This window comes from Rhinolophus sinicus, chromosome 12 (assembly GCF_057876585.1).
Source record: "Rhinolophus sinicus isolate RSI-liver-muscle chromosome 12, RSI-T2T, whole genome shotgun sequence".
Taxonomy (NCBI): domain Eukaryota; kingdom Metazoa; phylum Chordata; class Mammalia; order Chiroptera; family Rhinolophidae; genus Rhinolophus; species Rhinolophus sinicus.
Genome location: NC_142512.1, coordinates 54,151,449 through 54,170,206, shown reverse-complemented (window position 1 = coordinate 54,170,206; position 18,758 = coordinate 54,151,449). Strand labels below are relative to the sequence as shown.

General features: G+C 56.3%; 1 protein-coding gene across 11 annotated transcripts in view; it reads right to left on the bottom strand.

Annotated features, from left to right (window-relative positions):
• Nucleotides 1-18,758, bottom strand: part of SEPTIN9 (septin 9) — a 156,649-nt gene that overhangs the window by 10,825 nt on the left and 127,066 nt on the right. For 10 of the 11 annotated variants that reach the window (XM_019735492.3, XM_019735493.3, XM_019735497.3 and 7 more), the window contains one exon: nucleotides 1,352-1,543. In XM_019735492.3, the coding sequence (XP_019591051.3) occupies nucleotides 1,352-1,543 (192 nt within the window). Of the gene's footprint in view, nucleotides 1-1,351; nucleotides 1,544-14,644; nucleotides 14,882-18,758 lie in introns of those variants that run through there. The other variant, XM_074320332.2, reaches the window with a different exon arrangement.

Sequence of the window (18,758 nt, the reverse complement as noted above, 5' to 3'; positions counted from 1 at the left end):
CCCAGAATGGGGTTCAAAGCCCAGCAGCCCTGCTCCAGAACCCTAGCCATGACCTTTCACCTTGGGGTTAACAGTGGGAATGGCTGTGGACACTTATAAGGTGCCTACTATGCGCTAGGCACGCCTCAGCACTGTGCACACAACGGCAGACTCGGAGCCCCTTCCCTGCGCTGAGCTGCCCTAGGCCAGACTAACCAACACATTTCTAAAAATTCAGTTAGACTGATTTTCCAACTTTGATAACCTGTCAAGGAAAGCATGGGCTCCCAGGAGGCTGGTCTCAGGAATCCCTGGCCCCTGTTTAACAGCCAGGGACTGGCCTCCCACCCCCACCCTGCCTACCTGTCTTGTGTCCAACCAGGCTCAGGCCAGAAACTATGTCAAATGTTCCAGCCACAGCCCCTTCCATCTAGATGTCACTGGGATATTTTAAAGTTTATCCCATTATTACTATTATTTTTATCACCATCACCACCGTCACATCACTACTGCTTCTGTAACTTCTCAAGCACGCGTGACCATGCCAAGGACAGAACATGCCATCACATTTGCCCCACAGGCTCTTTGGAGTCTGGATTATCCCATTTTATGGATGAGCAAACCGAGGCTGGGAGAAGCCCTGGGAAAGTCAGCAGGCAGCTCAGAGGGGGCAAAGCTGGGATTGCACCCTGGGCCTGTGGACCCCCCACAGGCGCCCTTCCACCCCAGCTGCGTCTCTCTGGTGGGGGCACTGCAATGGGAGGGTGGGAGGAGGAACCAGGCTCCCATCTCTCTGGCCTCGTGAACCACGACCTGAGCACACCCTCTCTGGGTCTCACTTCCACCTGTAAAGCAGGGCGCCCCCATCACAGGGTTACTGAGTACTGAATGGGACCTGAGGGGTTTCTGGGACAAGAGGCTGCTCCCCCAACCCTGCCTGGGCTGGGCTAATCAATAACCTCCCCGGTGACCATCCAGCTCTCCTGGGGCTGCCAGGAGGTCTCCAGCTAGGCCTGCTGGGCCTGGGGCCCAGCCCCACGCAGGGCTAGAGGGCCAGATCTCGAGCAGTAGCGAGGGGAACATTTCAGCAGAAGCTAAAAGCAGAGGGTAGAGGCCACTGGTCAGAGAGCTGCGGTTTTCTGAGCACCTGCCCTTCCCGAGCTCTCAGGGGTCCTGAATGGAGGGGCAGCAGCCCCTCTGAGGTGCTAGCTGGAGCTGGGACCCTCCAGGCAGGCCCACAGATGCACACGCAATGCCACTCACAACCCATCCTGCAGGCCAGGTCTGCCACCCCCACCTTACAGGAGAGAAGACTGAGCCCAGAGCTCGGCGTGGACCGAGGGGTCTGTCTCGGGGTGGGGGCGGGACTCACCGACCACCATGATGTTGAACTCAAAGCCCTGCTTCATGGCCTTCCTCCGCATCTGCTCCAGGATGGAGTCGATGCCCACGTAGCCCAAGTCCGCGGGGGCCTTCTCGTTCCGCGGTGCGGGCACCTGCTTGAGCCCAGCGTCTCTGGGGGTGTCGGCCATATCGCCAACGCAGCCGGGAGCTGCCTCAGTGGCTGCGGAAAGAAGAGCAGAGGCGTTAGCAGGGACAGGGGTCATATGCAGACATCCACCAAGCATCACCATCCTTAGGTGGCTCTGGCCATCAGCCCCATTTCTTGGATGGGGAAACTGAGGCTCGGTTGCCCAAGAGATCCCTGAAGAACACCCCAGAGCTGACGCCCCTTGCCACAGTGCCCTATGAAAGGCATTGACTGTCCGGCAGCCACTCGGCCTGGCCCACTGAGCCCCACCCCAGACTCTCAGACCTGTCTCCTCTGCTTTTGAATCTCCCTCTCCACCAGCTTGCCCCTCTGTGGACTCCGCGGCAGGGTTGACCCGTGGACACCCCGTTTCACCCCCCGACATGTGAGCTTCGCCCTAGAGAGCTGCTCAGAGGAGGGCAGTGTCCAGGTATCCAGGTGGGCCCTCTCCGTCTCCTTCACTGCTTCAAGGTCCCAACACCAGCTGTGGCGCGAAGGCCTCAGGGCCCCTCAGGGTCAAACAGCCTGGGCCAGGACAGAGGAAGGTCCGCACTAATTCCATCCTGCCGCTCCTGGGTGAGGTGTGCTCAATCCCAGGGGCCTGCCGACAGCCCTGGGCAGGGGGAGTGCCCGGCAGGCTCTTTGGAGGCCGGAGTGCCTGAGTGAGTGCAGAGCCATGCTCCTCCCAGCTCAGCTGTCCTGGGGGGCAGGTAGGAGAGGGTTCCGGACTGGACCCAGGCAGCCGTCTTCTCTGACTGCCTGGCACCTGCGTGCCCCATGCCCACAGGCCAGGATGAGGTTCTGCTCTCAGGTCAGCAGGCAGTCAGGTAGGTGGGGCCGAGGCTCTCTGAAATAACTCAAGCTTCTGCGGTCTCCTCCTTTCTCCAGCCCCTCCCCTGCCTGCCCTTGAGCCTATATGCCCAGGTCAGAGGCTTGGGGGGTGGGGGGGCACGTGCCCAGAAGGCACCCACGGGGGCCCATCCAGTGGGCTGGTCAGGTGTCCAGACAGTGCGGGTTCTCCCCTCCTCACCCCTGGTCTGGGTGGAGCACACCGGTGGCCGCATTGCGTCCCCAGACACACCACACATTTCCTCAGCCAGCCTCCCAGCTGCCCCGTGGGGACGGACTCTGCTGCTTCTCTGGTCCACCTTCCTGTGTCCCAGTGGGTCTAGGGTCTTCCCAGCCCCTGCCCACTGAGAACGTTCAGCTCCATCCTACCTCCCAGGAGGGTCACAGGTCTGTCCTGCTGTGCCCGGAGCACGCAGGGTGACCACACAGTGTGTCCTGACGCGCCCCTCGGGCCCGTCCTGTCGACCCTCATGGAGGGGCTCGTTGGTTCCCTGGGCATCATCCCCAGTGCCCCATTGCCAGTGTGAGCAAGCAGCCCCCCAAGCACACACCCCCAACCACCCACTCCTGCCCCACCCCCAGGAAGCCCAGGACATGGCTGCCAAGGCAGAGGTCCCTGCTGAGTTTTCAGTAAACTGCATTTCCACTTCCTGGGGGAATCCCCGGCCCCAGTGGGCCCAGCGGCTCCCATGCCGGTGTCCTGTCATCCTGTTTTACAGGATCACCAAGCGAGCTGAGATCAGCCAGCACCCTCCCCCCCACACCCAGGCCTGAAGGTGACCAGGACTGTGGGCTGACAAATTCAAGAAATCAGAATGTGGGTGGTTTATCCTCCCGAGTCAGTCACTCACTTCCCTGTTTCCCAAGAATTCTGACCACAGCGAGTTGAGAGAACAAGAAAATCATAAAACGCATAAAAATGCCAGGGAGTGCCAAGGGGTCCCCCGTTCTTCCTAATAGTAACAGGCCGCTACTAGAGGCCACGGTCTGCACTGCCCACCCCCACCCAGGGAAAGGCGAAGGACCCAGGGGGACCCAGCTGCCATGCGGGACGAGGAGACCGCCACTCATCACTCCTGGCCCCCTCCCTGTATCCCCCCCTCAGAAATCCTCTCCCTGGGCCCCGAGCATCTTTAAATAAACAAAGACAAGAGCTGCATCTGGGCCCACATGTGGCTTTGGGGCTGCTTCCTGGAGACAGACACGGCCGGGCCGTGCCTTATGGGGCAGCAGTTCAGCCCTGCCCCACGTGACTGAAAATTGCTTCCATCTGTCTGTGGGTCTGGGAGCCATTCTCTACCCCACCCCCTCACCCCCTCCATCCCACACCCCCTCCCAAGCAGTGGGTGGGGAGACGGATGGTCGGACCCTGAACCCCTCTCACTTCCTCTGCACGGGCCCGGAGCAGCCGCTCCAGCTAGCGTCTTCTACAACCACCAACATCCATTATAGAAACTGGAACCAAAGCAAACATCCTGCCCACCAGGGCCCTGATTGAGAAATAATAAAAACATCAAGTCCGTCCTCCCCTCTCCCTCCCCTCCTCGCCTGAGGGAAGGGCCTTTTGTACAGGTGAGAGTCGGGTCCTGCCTCCCCTCCTCTGGCAACCTCCACTCTGCCTACCCCAATCACCACGGTGGCTGCAGGCCGTGACACAAGAGCTCTTCCCTCTACCAGGCCAGGGCAAGCTTTAGGGTCTGCCTTCAGGACCCACATGTGGAAAAGCAGAAGCCCCGCAGGCAAATTTGTCCAGATACACTTTTGGTGAACCCTTCTTTCCATGAAAAGTCACCAGCGCCTGGTTGCAGGACCCCCGGGTTCTCCAGCTGTAAGGGACATCTACTTAGCACCATCCAACAGGGTTTCTTTTATGATGGAAAACTGCCTGCACTGTGCAATATGGCAGCCACGTGGGACTTCTTAAAAATTGTGGTAAAATGCCCGTCACATAAACGTTACCATCCTAACCATTTTGAAGTGTACAGTTCGGTGGCATTAAGTACATTCACATTGTTGTGCAACACGTCTCCAGAACTCTTCATGTTGCAAAACTGAAACTGCCCCCATTAAACAATTCTCTACTCCCCTCCCCGCAACCGCTGGTAACCACCATCCTACTTCCTGTCTGTAAGAATTTGACTATCGAGATGCCTCACACAAGTGGAATCCTACAGCACGTCTTTCTATGTCCGGCTTATTTCACGTAGCATCAAACCCCCAAGGATTGTCCACGCTGTAGCAGGTGTCAGTTTCCTTCCTCCCTGAGGCTGATGGTCACTCCACTGATGGACAGTGCGTACTTGGTCTGTCCATTCATCCGTCGATGGACGCTCGGGTTAACTTGGTGTCTTGGCTCTTGTGAATAATGCTGCGTGAACGTGGGTGTGCAGATATTTCCGTGAGACCCAGCAATTCCACTGGTCGTAGTAGTTGTCATTGTTTGAGGACCCACCAACTGTTTTCATATGTGACTTTTGGCTCTTGGAGTGCAGCTAGTCCAACTGAGCAACTGAATTTTTTAATTTAATTTTAATTAAGTTAAATTTAAATAGCCACATGTGGCAAATGGCAACTCTACCGGACGGCACAGAAATCTAGTCCAACCTACTCCTTTTACAAATCGGGAAAATGAGTCCCCAGAGTGACTTTCTCTGAAATGCCTTTGGAAGCGGTCAGGCCAACAGGAGCGCTTCACTGAATTTAATCAACCCTGTAACTTCACATTCACGTCTGTGACATTTGATTAATATCTGTGTCCCCTGCACAGATCGTGAGCTCCAGTGACGATGGCAATGACGTGTGTGGATCCCCCACTGGATCTCCAGAGTCCCATAAAGTAGGGAACTTGATTCTAATGTTCACGGAATGAATGGGGTCCTGGAGTCTCCCCGTGGGGGTGGCAGAAAGGGCGCTGAAGCCCTGGGCTGGCCCACGGTCCCTCCGCGATACTGGTCAGACCCTGTCCACTACCTCCTCCTGACCTGTGTCCAATCCACCTCCCCACTGACCTCCCTGCCTGCGGCTGGGGCCACAGTCTTCCCATGGCCCCATCACCTGACCTGTTTCACACCCAAACTTCATCAAATGCTATTAATAGGAAAGAGAAGTTCTTAACAGGAAAATAAGAGGTTTCACATTTACATGCATGGTCACTACACCCCGGTCAATAAACAGCAAAGAGAGGCGCCATTTTGAGAGTGGAAACTCACGCTCAGAGAAGTCAGAGGTTCTCATGCTCCAGAACCTCTGAGAAAAGGTGACTCATCCAAGGTCACACAGCAATGCCTGCCTTTTCACTGTTCCTGGCTGCTATGAATCCCGCTTTGGGAAGCCCTTGGGACAGGACAAGGGGATCTGGAGAGGAGCAACCTGCCACACCACTCCTTCATTCTCCTCCACTGAGGGTGCCAGGGTGGCTCTGGGGCTGGGCCCCTGGGGCAGCCTCACCCCTGTCCCCCAGAGTCAGCCATTCTCTCCCCAGGCTCCGGAGGCCCAGCGTGACATCACCGCCTCGTGGAAGGCTGGCCCAAGTGACCGTCCAGGCGGGGGTGACCTTACACACTGGCTATGCCCTTCCTTCCAAATTATTTTCTTTATTGTGGTAACAGATACATAAGATAAAATTGTGACTATTTTACCCATGTTTAAGTGTTGGATTCGGTGTTATTAAGTACATTCACAGTGGTGTGTGACCATCGCCCTGATCTAGTTCCAGAACGTTTTCATCACCCTAGACAACTCTGCACCATCAAACACTAAGACCCCTACCCTTCCCTCCACACAGATTATTCTACTTCCTGTCTCTGAATACGGCTCCTCTAAGACCTCACGTAAGTGGAATCCCACAGTAGTGGTCCGTTTGTGCCTGGTTTATTTCACTTAGCACAATAGCTTCACGGTTCATCCACGTTGCAGAGAATGTCAGGATTTCCTTCCTTCTGAAGGCAGAGCCACAGTCCACTGCATGTACAGACCACACTGTGTATCCATGCGCGTGTCCATGGATACCTGAGCTGTCCCCACCTTCTGGCGACGGTGCACAGATGTGCACGTACCGTGAAACAGTGCCACCGAATTAACTGGACACGCTAAATGGGTGAATTGCGAGGTATGGGAATTGTACCTCAAAAAGCTGTGAAGAAAGAAAGGAGGGCATGGCTAGTGGAGTTGGACTGAAAAGAACCCGACTGTGCCCACGAGAGCCGTGAACCCGGAGAACAGCCGAGGCCCAGATGCCACCCTTGGGCCTGAGGTCCTTGAGCCCCAGTGCTGATGGGCAGCACCCGCGTAAGCCGTCCCGCCATCTCCCAGCAAGGGCGGTTCTGGGTGGCAGACCAGCCAATTTCTCTCTGCGGGTCTCCATTTTGAGCCCTGGCCCATTTGCCACTCCCTGGTGGGACAGCCCTCACCATCCACAGGCTGGTGGCAGCTGGCCCTGGCCAAGTGACAAATTAAATTCTCCCCCCTCCCCAGGGCCTGCCAAGGACGACGGGATCAGATCTCCCTCGTGGCGGGCTGGGACCAGGTCTGTGGGATGCTTATCTGGCTGGGAGGAGGCCCCAGAAAGGAGCCAGCTATTGGGGGGACACCTCTTGGGGAGCTCACACTTCATCACAGCTCCAGAGTGGCCATGGAGAGGGCTGGCACAGGAGGCTTCCAAGGCCTGACTCGGAAACCCACACCCAGGGTCATTCTTCTCTGCCCACCCTGTCCGTGTTTGTGTGTATCCCGGAACGTCCCCAGAAGTCCCATCCTTGCAAACATCAGCCTCACCTGCCAAGTACAGAGGTGGCTCTGCTGTGGCAATGGCCCCTGGGCCACTGCCTGACTCTGCTCTAAGCCAGGGAGGGGTGTCAGGTGACACTGAATCACAGCCATACCCACACTCCCAGGTCAAGCTCTCGGGGTAAAACCAATGCCATTCCCCTTATCTTACCCCAATCCTCCCCATGCCCGGCCCTTAAAGCCTGGGGACACTGATGCCGCCATCCACACATGTCTGCTCAATCACTGCTCACAGTGGCCAGGCAGAAAGCAGGGCCAACCTGTCTGTGGACACTTACAAGGCCACCCGACAGGTTCACACTGGGAGCTAGAGTGACCAAGCAGATCTAGGAGGACCCAATCAGTGGCCAGGTATGGGGGCTCCTGGAGCACCTGACCGCCAGGTACTCTTCCAGCCCCACGGCCTCCAGGCCTCTCTCCTGGAGAAAAGGCATCTCCAGACAGCCCTCGGCAAGCCCTTCCTTCTCTTCATCCCCCCTGGCCCAGGTAGTTCCAGCAACAGTCTGACTTCCCAGAGCAACAACGCACCCAGGAGAGGTCCGGGGCTGCTCTCCATCCCCACGTGCGCGGGCGCCCACCATCTGGGACCATGGGGAAGACTGCAATGCAGGCTGCAGGGACATCTGCAGCCCCACCAGAGTGTCTGAGCTGGCCAGGACATGAGCTCCCAAAGACAGCCAAGGCTCCCTGCTCCTTGCAAAAGTGGGCGAGCCCCTGACAGAGGTAGTGCCAGGGGCACAGAGTGACCAGAGCTGCTGCTTCCTTCTCTCCTGCCTCCCGGCGTGTCCTGCAGGCCCAGCCTGCTAGCCGGGCCGGCTTGCCCTCACTGCTCTCTCACTGAGCCTGGACCCCACTTCCGGGCATGCCCACAGTGACAGCTGAGTAATGGTGCGTGTGGTTTCCTTTTACCGCGTCCGATTCACAAAGCCAGATGCCTCGTCCATCACACTCACTCCTGAACTGCCATGTTAACAGCAGTGCCTGGCACATGGCTCGTCCACGCCTAACTGCTGAATGAACGCGTGAACAAAGGAAGGAATGCTGCTAACCACAAGCCAGTGTTTACCGGGGGCTCACTGTGTGCCAGGCGCCACTCCAGTCACTTGTTATGGTCGCAGCACTAGCGACGGGCAGAGCTGGGATGTGAGGCCAGGCAGGGTGGCTCCACAGGCCCTACGGCACCATGGGGAGCCTGAAGTACAGGTTCCCTCCAGCCAAAGCCCAGAAGGTACTGGACTCTGGGGCCGGGCCCAGCCACTCCCTCCCTCGGTTGCTCTCCCCAGCAGCTGCCAGGTGGGGACCCGGCCCAGGCAGCTGAAAAACGATTCCTATCCAGTGAACCCCGGGCCTAACAAGGGGCACTGGCATTTTAATCTCCAGAACCTCTGAGAAAAGGCTGTTGAAGAGCCAAGCTCTTCAACACCAGGGACCAAGCCCAGTGTGGGGTCTGGGATTCCAGGGACCCCACTCAGGGTTGCCCTCCACTCTCCCAGGCAACGCCGGGCACACCAGAGGCCCAGCACACCAGCTGCCCCAGCCAAACTCCCAATGGACCATGCAGAGCAGACATCAGCCTGCCCATACTCATCCTAGAACTCCACCTCCAGGAGGCCGGCTGGTTCAGGGAACAAAATCCACAGTCCCTACTTCTGGTATAAGTGGCTGCGTGGAGGGAGAAGCTGTTGTTAACCAATTTGGGAAATGCAGGTGAAGGAAAGAGAACAGGAAGGCATCGGGGCTGGAAACCAGACACACCAAGACAGAGGTAGGTAGACCTTGGAGAGGGAACTGCCTTGTAAAAAGATGTTAAAGAAACGGCTATAAACAGCAATGGTGGGAAAAGATCCTGGGGTCCTAGTGGACCAGGACCACAACATTGGTTCATTCAATGATTATTTATTGAGCGCTTACTACATAGTAAAAAAGAGAGAGAGAGAGAGAGAGAGAGAGAGAGAGAGAGAAAAGACACTACAGAACTGAGCTAAGTCTGAATGAAAACAGTGGTGGCACATAGGATCATGAAGTTCATTTCTTCAAATGTTTATTATCCAAAACTTCCAGACAGTAAGTAGGCCCGTCCACGTAAGGAACCCAGTCTGGTATGACGGTTTGAGATTTGTGTGTGTGTCTTAGCAATCTCTTTTAGAAGCTGTTGAAAGAGAAGGATTCTCTCCCTTAAAAAATACACATGAAGAGACACCCACAAACAAATTTGGACAATGTAGTGGAACGGGAGTGTTCATCAAAGAACCCCTACGTCCGCGGATCTCAATGTAAAAAAATAATTTAGTCTAATGGGAACTCAGAAGTTCAGAGTTCCATGGCCAGAGAGGGTGAGAGAACGTTTAAAAATTACCAAAGGTGGGAAATGTGTTGGCGAAGCCAGGGGAAAGAGGAAAAGAGCTGACTGAGGCTGTGAACAGCTGGTCTCCATCACTGAGCACGGAGGCTGTGCCCAGCGAGCTGCCGGGGGCTGGCAGGGGAGGCAGGCAGCACCTCTGCAGAGCTCCGAGTGCAGGATTTTCCCCCTGGTGTTCCCGTTAACCTACCCGAGCCGCCAGCCACGACCAACTCCTCATAAATGTCACCGGGGAACTTCCTGTTTCCTTCTAAAGATGAAACACTGAATATAAACGGCCGAATTTTGCAAATTCGTGCGGGTGGGATCAAGAGCTGCGTTTTCAAAGCGGCACTGGGCTCATCTAATTTGATAAGTAACTCCCAAATCAAATTACACTTCACACTTTGTCGGGGCAGGAAGCTTCTCGGCAGAGCCGGGATGCCAGAAATCCGAGACTTCGCCCTCTGGCCTGAAACTCTGCTAGAAATCTTAGAAACCCAGCACAAAACAATGGGCCTCTCTGGAGAAAAGCGGGATTTGCAAATGCAAAGGGCTGCATTTCTCTGCATTTCTCTCTGCCTTGAAGCGCCTTCCCTACCCCACCCCCACCCTCCAGACCCCAAATCAAACTGCCATTTTATAGTCTCTGTGCCTGGGAGACTGGGAGCAAAGGCATACGAATCAAGACGTCCCACGACCCCGTGCCCTTTGCAGGACCAGGGAGGGGACACAGCAGTACCAGCGATCCAACTCCATTCACTGCCCGCCCAGGCTCCCCCAGTCTTTCTCTCACCAAACCCTTTCAAACAAGCCTCCCTCTTCCATTGTCCGGGAAGGAATCTCAAGAAGGCCTTCGTTTCTGCCAGCTCGGTTTCAATTGGCCCGGGTTGGGAAGGTCAGATTTGGACACGGTCCAACTCCCCCGCCCCTCCGCTGCCCCCCTTTGGAAGAGGCCCTCTTCTGTTCTTTCATTTGCAGGCTGCCTCCTCCTCCAGCAAGTTCTTCATCGGCTCAGGGCCCATTGAGACTTCAATCTCTGGGCAGAGCAGGCTCCAACCTGCAAGTATCCCCCTTCACTTCCAAAAAGGCTGCTCACAGAATTTACATCTCAGAGAAGGCCCGGGAGGAGCCCTCTACTTCCCATGTCAGGGGACTGACTTTTGTATTTCCTTTTCCACCATCCTCTCGCCTCTGTGTCCCCGGAGGCTCCTCCCACCCCAGGGAACCTTCCAGCACATAGAGCCCTACCCCAAAGCAAACCCAGAACCCAGCCCAGGCCGCCCACTGCATCCGAAGCGGCTGGCCAACCACAGAGATTCCGTTAGTTCTTGGCAAATGCTCATCAAGTTAAAAAGACAAAGATCCTCCCCCACTGATGGGTGGGAACTGGCCATCTGTCACAGGGTGGAATTTCCTCTTATCAGGGATGTCCCCCTAAGGGGGGGGGGCAGCAGAGTCTCCCCATCCCCAGCCCCCTCTCCTATCAGTAGGCTGTCAGTAGATGCACACCAGAGCTCAGTGGATGGAGGCTGGGGGCAACCAGGGGCTCTGCTCCCCCCACTGATGAAATCATCTGAAATAACAAAAAGTAGAGATCTGGGGGGGGGGGGAGAGGGCGCCCCGCTGCCAGGGGCTGAGTAGAAGAAGAGCTTTAACCCAAAGATAGGAAGCAATTCCCTTCTCTTATGCAGATCGACTCAGGCCCTGGGGCACTTCAGAAAGGCAGAGTTGGGGGTTGAAGGCAGGGCCAGTTCTGGGCCAGGAGCTGAAGGCTGAGCAGAGGACCCTTCAAGGAGGGAGGCTAGCTCACATCATGGGGCTCAAGGGTCGGGAAGGTTGAGGGAGAATTGGGGAGCAGTCAGCAGCACCATTCTGACTCCTGTCACCCACCCATCTGCAGCTACATGTCTGAGCTGGTGGGAGCTGGAACAGCTGGACTCATTTCCTCTCCCCACCTCAGGGCCTTGCCACTGGTCATTCCTGCTCAGGAGGGCAGGGGGTCTGGAGGCAGCGGGCTCGTGGCCTGGGGACCTGCAAGGCCCCTTACATGGTTCCCTTGGTGCCAACTTTGCAGGCAGCCCACATGGATTGTGCCCACCAGCCTGCCGGCCTGCTTAGATCCTATCCTGCATGTCTGAAAGACCCTACTGCTCACCGCCCCATGTCACCTCCAGCCCCTACTCTCCCACAGGAGCCACCCAACTGAGGGTATGTCAAAGCAAGTCCCTGTGAAACCCTACGAGACACCCTGAGGCACTTTGCAAGTACAAGTGCACACCTATGACTTCAAAGGCACTCTGAAGTATGGGTGGATGGATGGGTGATGGGTGGATGGATGGATGGATGGATGGGTGATGGATGGATGGATGGATGATGGATGGATGGATGGATGGATGGATGGATGGATGATGGATGGATGGATGGATGGATGGATGATAGATGGACATGTGGATGGGTGGATGGATAGATGAATGGATGGGTGGGTGGCCTATCCAAGGAGTCTCAGAAACACACAGGCGCCCCGCTATCCCAGGCCCTCCCTAGTATAATGCAGTGTGTATAGACAGCTCCCTGGCCACCCATCGGGACAGACACTTCCATCACCCCTGGACACTGCCTTGGGGAGACACTGGCCATGGGCAAGCGGCAGACACCCCTCAGCCTCGTGCTGCATCAGACTCCAGAGAGAAGCATGCAGGGTCCATCTTCCCACCTGCACTGTGGCACGAAGTCTGAGTACTCCTCTGGACTTGGGGTTCTGCTCAAACTGAGTGCCAGTCCTCTAAAAAGCAGAGCGCATAAAGGTCACTCCTTACCCCAAGTCCCAGGGAATGAGCCTCTTTCCTGAAGTGCTGTCTTCTCTCAGCTTCTGTGAGGCCTCTGCCCTGGTCGCTGGCTGGACACTCTCCCCAGGAACTTCACCCATCCCCTGGGCATTAAATGCCAACCAGTGCCAACCTCACAGTTCCCTTGAGTCCATCACGACTCAGCAGACACGTCCCACTTGTGCCAGGCCCTCGGCTTGGTACTGGGTATCAGCGGCTTCTGCCTTAGTGAAGTCTGGACTGAACATGACCCAAACGGCGCTCTGACCTCCCGACACCTGAGTAAATGGTATCCCATGATCCAGTTATGACAGCTAGAAATCCAGGGGCCAGCCTTGGTCCCACCCTTTCCATCACCCCAAACCCAGCCACCCACCCAAAGTCCGATCAATTCTAATCCACCATATCTGCAGGTGGTCGCCCTGCCTCCCACCCCCACAGCCACACAATCCCAGCCACCGCCATTAACTGCCCACCTCCCCAATCCAGCCTCCTTGAAGCACCAGGATGGACTGTTTGAAACTTAAAATCACATCATTCCCCTGCTGGAAACCTGGAATGGTTCCCACTACACCTGGGATAACAGTCTGGAGGCCCCAGAATCCTGTCCCATCAGACTCACTGAGTGACCCTGAGCAAGTAACTTAACCTCTGTGGGCCTCACTTTTCTTACGTGTAAAATGGGACAATAAGCTTTGCCTCATAAGAGTGCTGAGGACCAGACGAGATATCTGCAAACACACACAGAACACTGCCTGGCAGTGATGCTGAGCTTCTGTTAATGAAATACAAGCCCATGCCAGCTCTCCAGTTTCAATATGTGCACCGTCTCCCTGGCTCCTGAAAGCTCTTCCAACAAGGCTCCCCACAGAGGTTCTCCCAGCCCAGAACATTCCCTACCCATGCTGCTCCCGGGCGCGCCCCACTGTCTTCCCAGGGTGCTCTGCACGAGTCCCTCTGTTCTTTTCTCACGTGGCCCTGGTCACAACTTGTAATTCCATCTTTCATCCTGTTCTGTCCAGTGCCCGCCCGCCTGCCTCCGCCATCTGGTGGGACCTCCCAGGGTCTCTGATTTGCTGCTCTCAAAACCTTACACATCAAAGCACCCAGTAAGATGCTGTCGGTCGTATGAATGAATCAGTCAATGAGTGGTGATCTCGGTGCCCTTTCCTCCACCCTCCTCTCTTCCCACAGTCACGGGGAGACTCCACTGCTCCCTTGCAACCCAGGTGGCGCCTCTCCAGCCCCGGCCCCTCTCGAGGTTCCCGGAAGTGTTGGCCTGCATCCTTTCCCACAGGCTTCCCCGCGGTTTCGGTGTGTGGCAGCCTGTGAATGAGATGTTAACAATTTCCGGTTTCCATCGTCCTTCTGGAGCCACAAAGAATGGGGGAAAGATGGATGGGCTTCCTGGGCCAGCTCCTGCCCATTCAGGAAATTTTGCTCAGGAAATGGCCAGCGACGGGTTAGGGGTGCCCACTGGAGAAGGGAGGTGGGTGGAGGCTGGCTGGCCTGTGGCAGGGTCTTAACCCCACCCACCTACCCCCAGCCAGGGCCCAGCGATGCTGAGACTCTCCCAGGAGCCTAGCAGATGTAAAAATGGGGCCGGCAAGGCTGGAGGGCAGGCAACTCTGATCAGACCAGCAGGGCCCATCTCTGTCCTGACTCTGAAACCTCAGCTGGCTTGGCCTGTGCTACAGGGAGGACTGGGACCCCTACGTGGAGAGACCAGGCCACCGGTCACCAGGTGTCCCTGGAAGAAATGCTGCTGAGACCCAGTATCTGATTCAAGAGTTTCATGGTCCAAGGATGACTTTTCCTGGCATCTATTAATTTGCTGTCCGGCAGCTCCACATGACAGATGACCAGCCCAAACTTGGAGTGATTTGGGCAACTGGCAAAGAGAATTGACTGAGACACAACCAGGGGCTCCACATTGTACAAGACCCAGTCCGGGCCCCCAGGAGCTCAGCCAAGAACGAAGACACAAAGGACCATCAGAGAAGCCCCGACCGCTGGGCTGGCCGCACACAGAACTTCACAGTTTACAAAAGGACTCAACTTTGCTTTGTCGCCTCTAATCCTCACCTTCAAGGCCTTTCTTAGATTCCACATTTCCTGCGGTAATTAGCTGCGACTTTTGAAATCGGACCAAAAGAACAAAAAACGACAGCAACAATGTGTTGTTACACAAGCGGCGGCGAAAGAAAGTTCAATTTGGGAATTGCGCCAGTCCCTGGGGGTCTCCCACACTTGCTGGGACCCAGGATGCCCTCCCTGGCCCACAGGCAGACCTGAACCCACCCTGGCACCCTCCGCACCCTGGGCGTGACCTACTGTGGGGCAGAAAATGCCCGCTGTCTTCCAGTCGCTCTCCGCAGCCGGCGGAACCTGGGAGCCCGAGGGTGGGAGCCTGTCCCCTCCAGGTCCCTCCAGCTAACGGCTCAGGGAAGGAGGCGCATTCATATGATAATTTCTGCCTGCGAACAGCAGAGGCCCCTTCAGCTGCCCGGCCGGCCGGGAAGAGGAGGGAGGGGGCCTGGCCCTGCCTGACCGCTCGGCCGCCTTCCCAAGATTGCGCCAAATGGGCTCTTCCCAGTGCGCTCAAGGGCTGCACGCTGAGTAGACAGACAGGGACAGCTCATGAGGCCAAACTTGGGGTGGGGGAGCAGGCGCCTAAATGTGTGTGTGTGTGTGTGTGTGTGTGTGTGTGTGTGTGTGTGTGGCGGGGACGGGGGCCTTCGCTTATGCACTTGTGTGGTGGTTTAAAATGACAGTGGACAGGCATTTGCTTCAGTTTAACTTTTGTGTGCCAGGCATAGAAGGGTCCAGAAATGCTGTAGTATGTTGTTCCCCAAGACCTGGGCCCTGGGAAACCTGTGGCAGCCCACACCCCCTCGCGGGATCCCAGGGGCAGCACCCTGCACGTCCACCTTCCCAGGAAGGAAATGGTATCATTCCCTCCCCGCCCCGCCCACACACAAGGCACATTATCTCAGAAAGAGCAGCCGCCTCCCACACCCCCAGAACTCGCCCCTACCTTCCTAATGGAAGTGGGGTACACCAAGCCCACCCACCCCTCTCACACTGCAACTGCTCACTGCTCCACACCCCCGGGGCTTCCCAAGAAAGGACACGCAAACCTTCCATTTCCCCTTTCTGCCTAATCCTGGGCCCTGTGCAGCCAAAGGAACCTGGAAATCATGCCAGGACCCAGTAGCAGACCCAACTGGCTACCTGCGCCCCACCCCCACCACGTCCAGGCTGAACCAATATGAATTCATCTTATTCCACTGAGCTCGCCCTGGACTCACCAGGAAACAAAAGGACCCCGGGCAAACTGCACAGACACAGATTCAAGACCTGCTATGGGGGGGATGTATGAGATGGTCACAGCCCTGGGGGCCAGGCCCAAGGGGCCAACAGTGCACCCCACTCGCAGGTGAGCCAGACATGACCTGGCCAGTTCCCCCAAAGAAATTAAAACACACGTCCAGCCCAACCTGTACACCAGTGCTCACGGGTGCAGGAGTGACAACAGCGAAAAAGTGCAAACAGCCCAAATGCCCATCACCTGAAGAACGGAGAAACAAAATGTGACGCCGCCATAAAGCGGAACAGGACTCAGCCAGGAAAAGGAAAAGTGTGGGCGTTACCCACCATGGACCTTAAAAACCATTATGTGAAATGAGAAGCCAGACACAAAGCAGATTAGTGGTTGCTGGGGGCTGGAGGGAGGGGGACGCGGAGTGACTGCTGACGGGGACAGGTCTATTTGGGGACACGATAAAAATGTTCTCAATGAGTGGTGATGGTTGCATAACTTTGTGAACAGCCTATAAACCACTGAATTGTACACTTTAAAAGAGTGAATTATGTCAATACAGCTATTATTAACGACAACCAAGCAGGTGACCTGTGCCGGTTCCCCAACAAATGACAGTAAGGACTGTGTGTCCTTTGTGTGCACGGACGGCCCCCAGCACCGGCCCAGCATCCAACCTTCACGTCCCCCCATCGACTCTGCAGACCAACGGTGGTGGTGGGGTGGGTCCTCGTGCCACCAACGCTCATTAGGACTCACCATTAATCTTAAAACAGGGCCCTCAGTAGGTCACAGAACGACCCAGGAGCAGGCCCCTTTTAAATACAGACGGAAGCCATAAACCTCAACTTGAAAGCAGAGGAAGTGGCAATAGCAGTCACAGCGCAGCCAATCAGCACCCAGAAAGGCCGACCTCAGCTCCTCCCAGGTCTTAGGGCAGGAGGAGAGAAGGGAAAACCTCTGCTTCCCAAGACACCCGCTTGGCTTGCAGTCCCCTGCCTTGTACCTGAACCAGCCACCACCTGGCCGCAGTAGCAACAGGACCCAGGCCTGGCAGGGGGGCCAGGTGCTGAGTCTGGTCAGCATCCACCATCCACCGCAGGCCAGAGGAAACCACTGCGGGCGGGGGAGGCAGCCAGCAGATTTCCTGGGCCGTCTCTTGCAGGACCCACCCCAAATCTGTTAGAGGCCCATCCTCCCCCTGCTCCCATCCCAAACCCTAAGGATGCAGGGCAGGCAGAGCCTCAGTAGGCAGAGCCTCTGTGAAAACAAGACAGAAAATTCATTAAGACCCACTTTTACCAGTAGCACAGGCCCCAGAGGGAGAGGGGCCTTGGGGTTGCTCAGGTTTAATTATTTGCGTCTCCAAGTGCCCACACTGTTAATTACTCTTTACTCCCAGATGTCCTTGGAGAACCCCACGGTGAGCTGGGAATAGCCTGGTTAGCGGCCAGCTCAGGGGGCACACAGAGGGGGCTTCCCTCACCCCTGCCCCACCCTCAAACACCTGGACCCTCAGGGGACCAGCCTCCCATCCCTGCCTCATGAATCTCCCTGACATCCCTATGAGCTGGCAGCAGACAGGAGTTTCTGCTGCTGAGCCGGATGGAGAAACTGAGGCACGTGCAGGGTGGGGATGTCAGTGGTTCGTTCATCCTTCCGCATCCTAACATGGACGTGGCCCCGGAATTCGCTCCGGAGAGACAGCGGCGTCAGGCCCCTCCCTGCAGCCGGGTAAGGGTCTCAAACACTGAGGGAGGTCCAGAAAGCATTGTTGGATGAACACATGAGGGACTGAATAAGACTGGGTGGCCCGGGCAGGGTCCCACGGGCCTTGGGAAGATGGGACCAGGGCATCCAGCTCCTGGAGGAGGCTGGAGAGGCAGCCAAGACAGATGGGAAAGGACAGCTGAAGAACTTCTTATTGAAACTTCGTGCCAGGCAAGCAGGAAGCAGGAATCTTCTGAGGGGGTGTGGTATGGAGGTGGCACTCACGGAAGTGAGAGGCTCGAGGAGCAGCCAGCCACCAGACCTTGGAGCTGGACACACGGGCACCACACCTCCCAAGCCTCTTGAGGATGCCCTTTGGCCTGACCCTGCCTTCCAGCCCCACCTCCATGGGCACCCCCACACCTACCTCTGAGCTTTCTCCCCTCGTCCCTACATCCCAGCTGCTCTCCTCCCGTATCTCGGGCGAGAGCCCAGAGCCCAGAGATGCTTCTCAACACTTCTCGGTCCTGAAGCCTTTGCTGACTCCCAGCTGCAAATGAACCGCCTTCCTGGGTACACCCCTGGGTCCTAGGGCACCTTATCTTAGAGCCGATGTGTACTTACCACCTACCCGGGTTGGAAACTTCTGGAAGGGCTACCACGGGGCTGGGACTTAACAACCAGGGTAACATACACATAGCATTTCTACCTGTCCAGTTGTGGGCTAAACGTTTTGTTTGATCTCCATCGTCCCCATGACGACCCCATGAAGTGAAACTACTATGTTTTTCACACAGAAGACTGTGGCTCAGCGAGAGCAGGTCATGTGTCTTGGGTCACACAGTCACTGAGAGGTGCAGAGGGACCCAGGTAGTTCATCTGCCCCTGTGTGAAGCTGCTGGAACACCTACCAACCTCACGGAATTTGGGGAGCCTGCAGTCTGGCTCTCCGGGAAGAATGCCGGAGCAGGGAACCAGGACGCTGCGGTGGGGACCCTCACGGTGTGCAGCCCTGCCTACGGCGGAGGTGGCACGGGGGCTCTGGGGAGCCGGGGCTGGAACCAGGCTGCGAGCAGGTGGCACTTGGATTTATAAGCAACCAGGTCTTAGGGTAGGGTGGCCTGGGATAGAATGGCTAAATGGGTCGGCTTAAAACCCATTTCTTCTCTAAGAACCAATTCACTTATAACAAATAAACCTTACTTGTTCTCTAGGTGTAGAAAATTACAGGAGGCACTTTCTCACCAACCTAAACACCTCTGTGGTGACTTCACTGCTTACCCTCAGTTTTCATGTCTGTTGAATGGGGCAAGAGCCCGGCCCATGTGTTTTAAAATGAAGTTCTGGGGCCGAGAGGATGGATCGTGGTGTGTGGGTGGGTGTGGATGGGTGGGCGGCCAGGGCTGCAGAATCAGA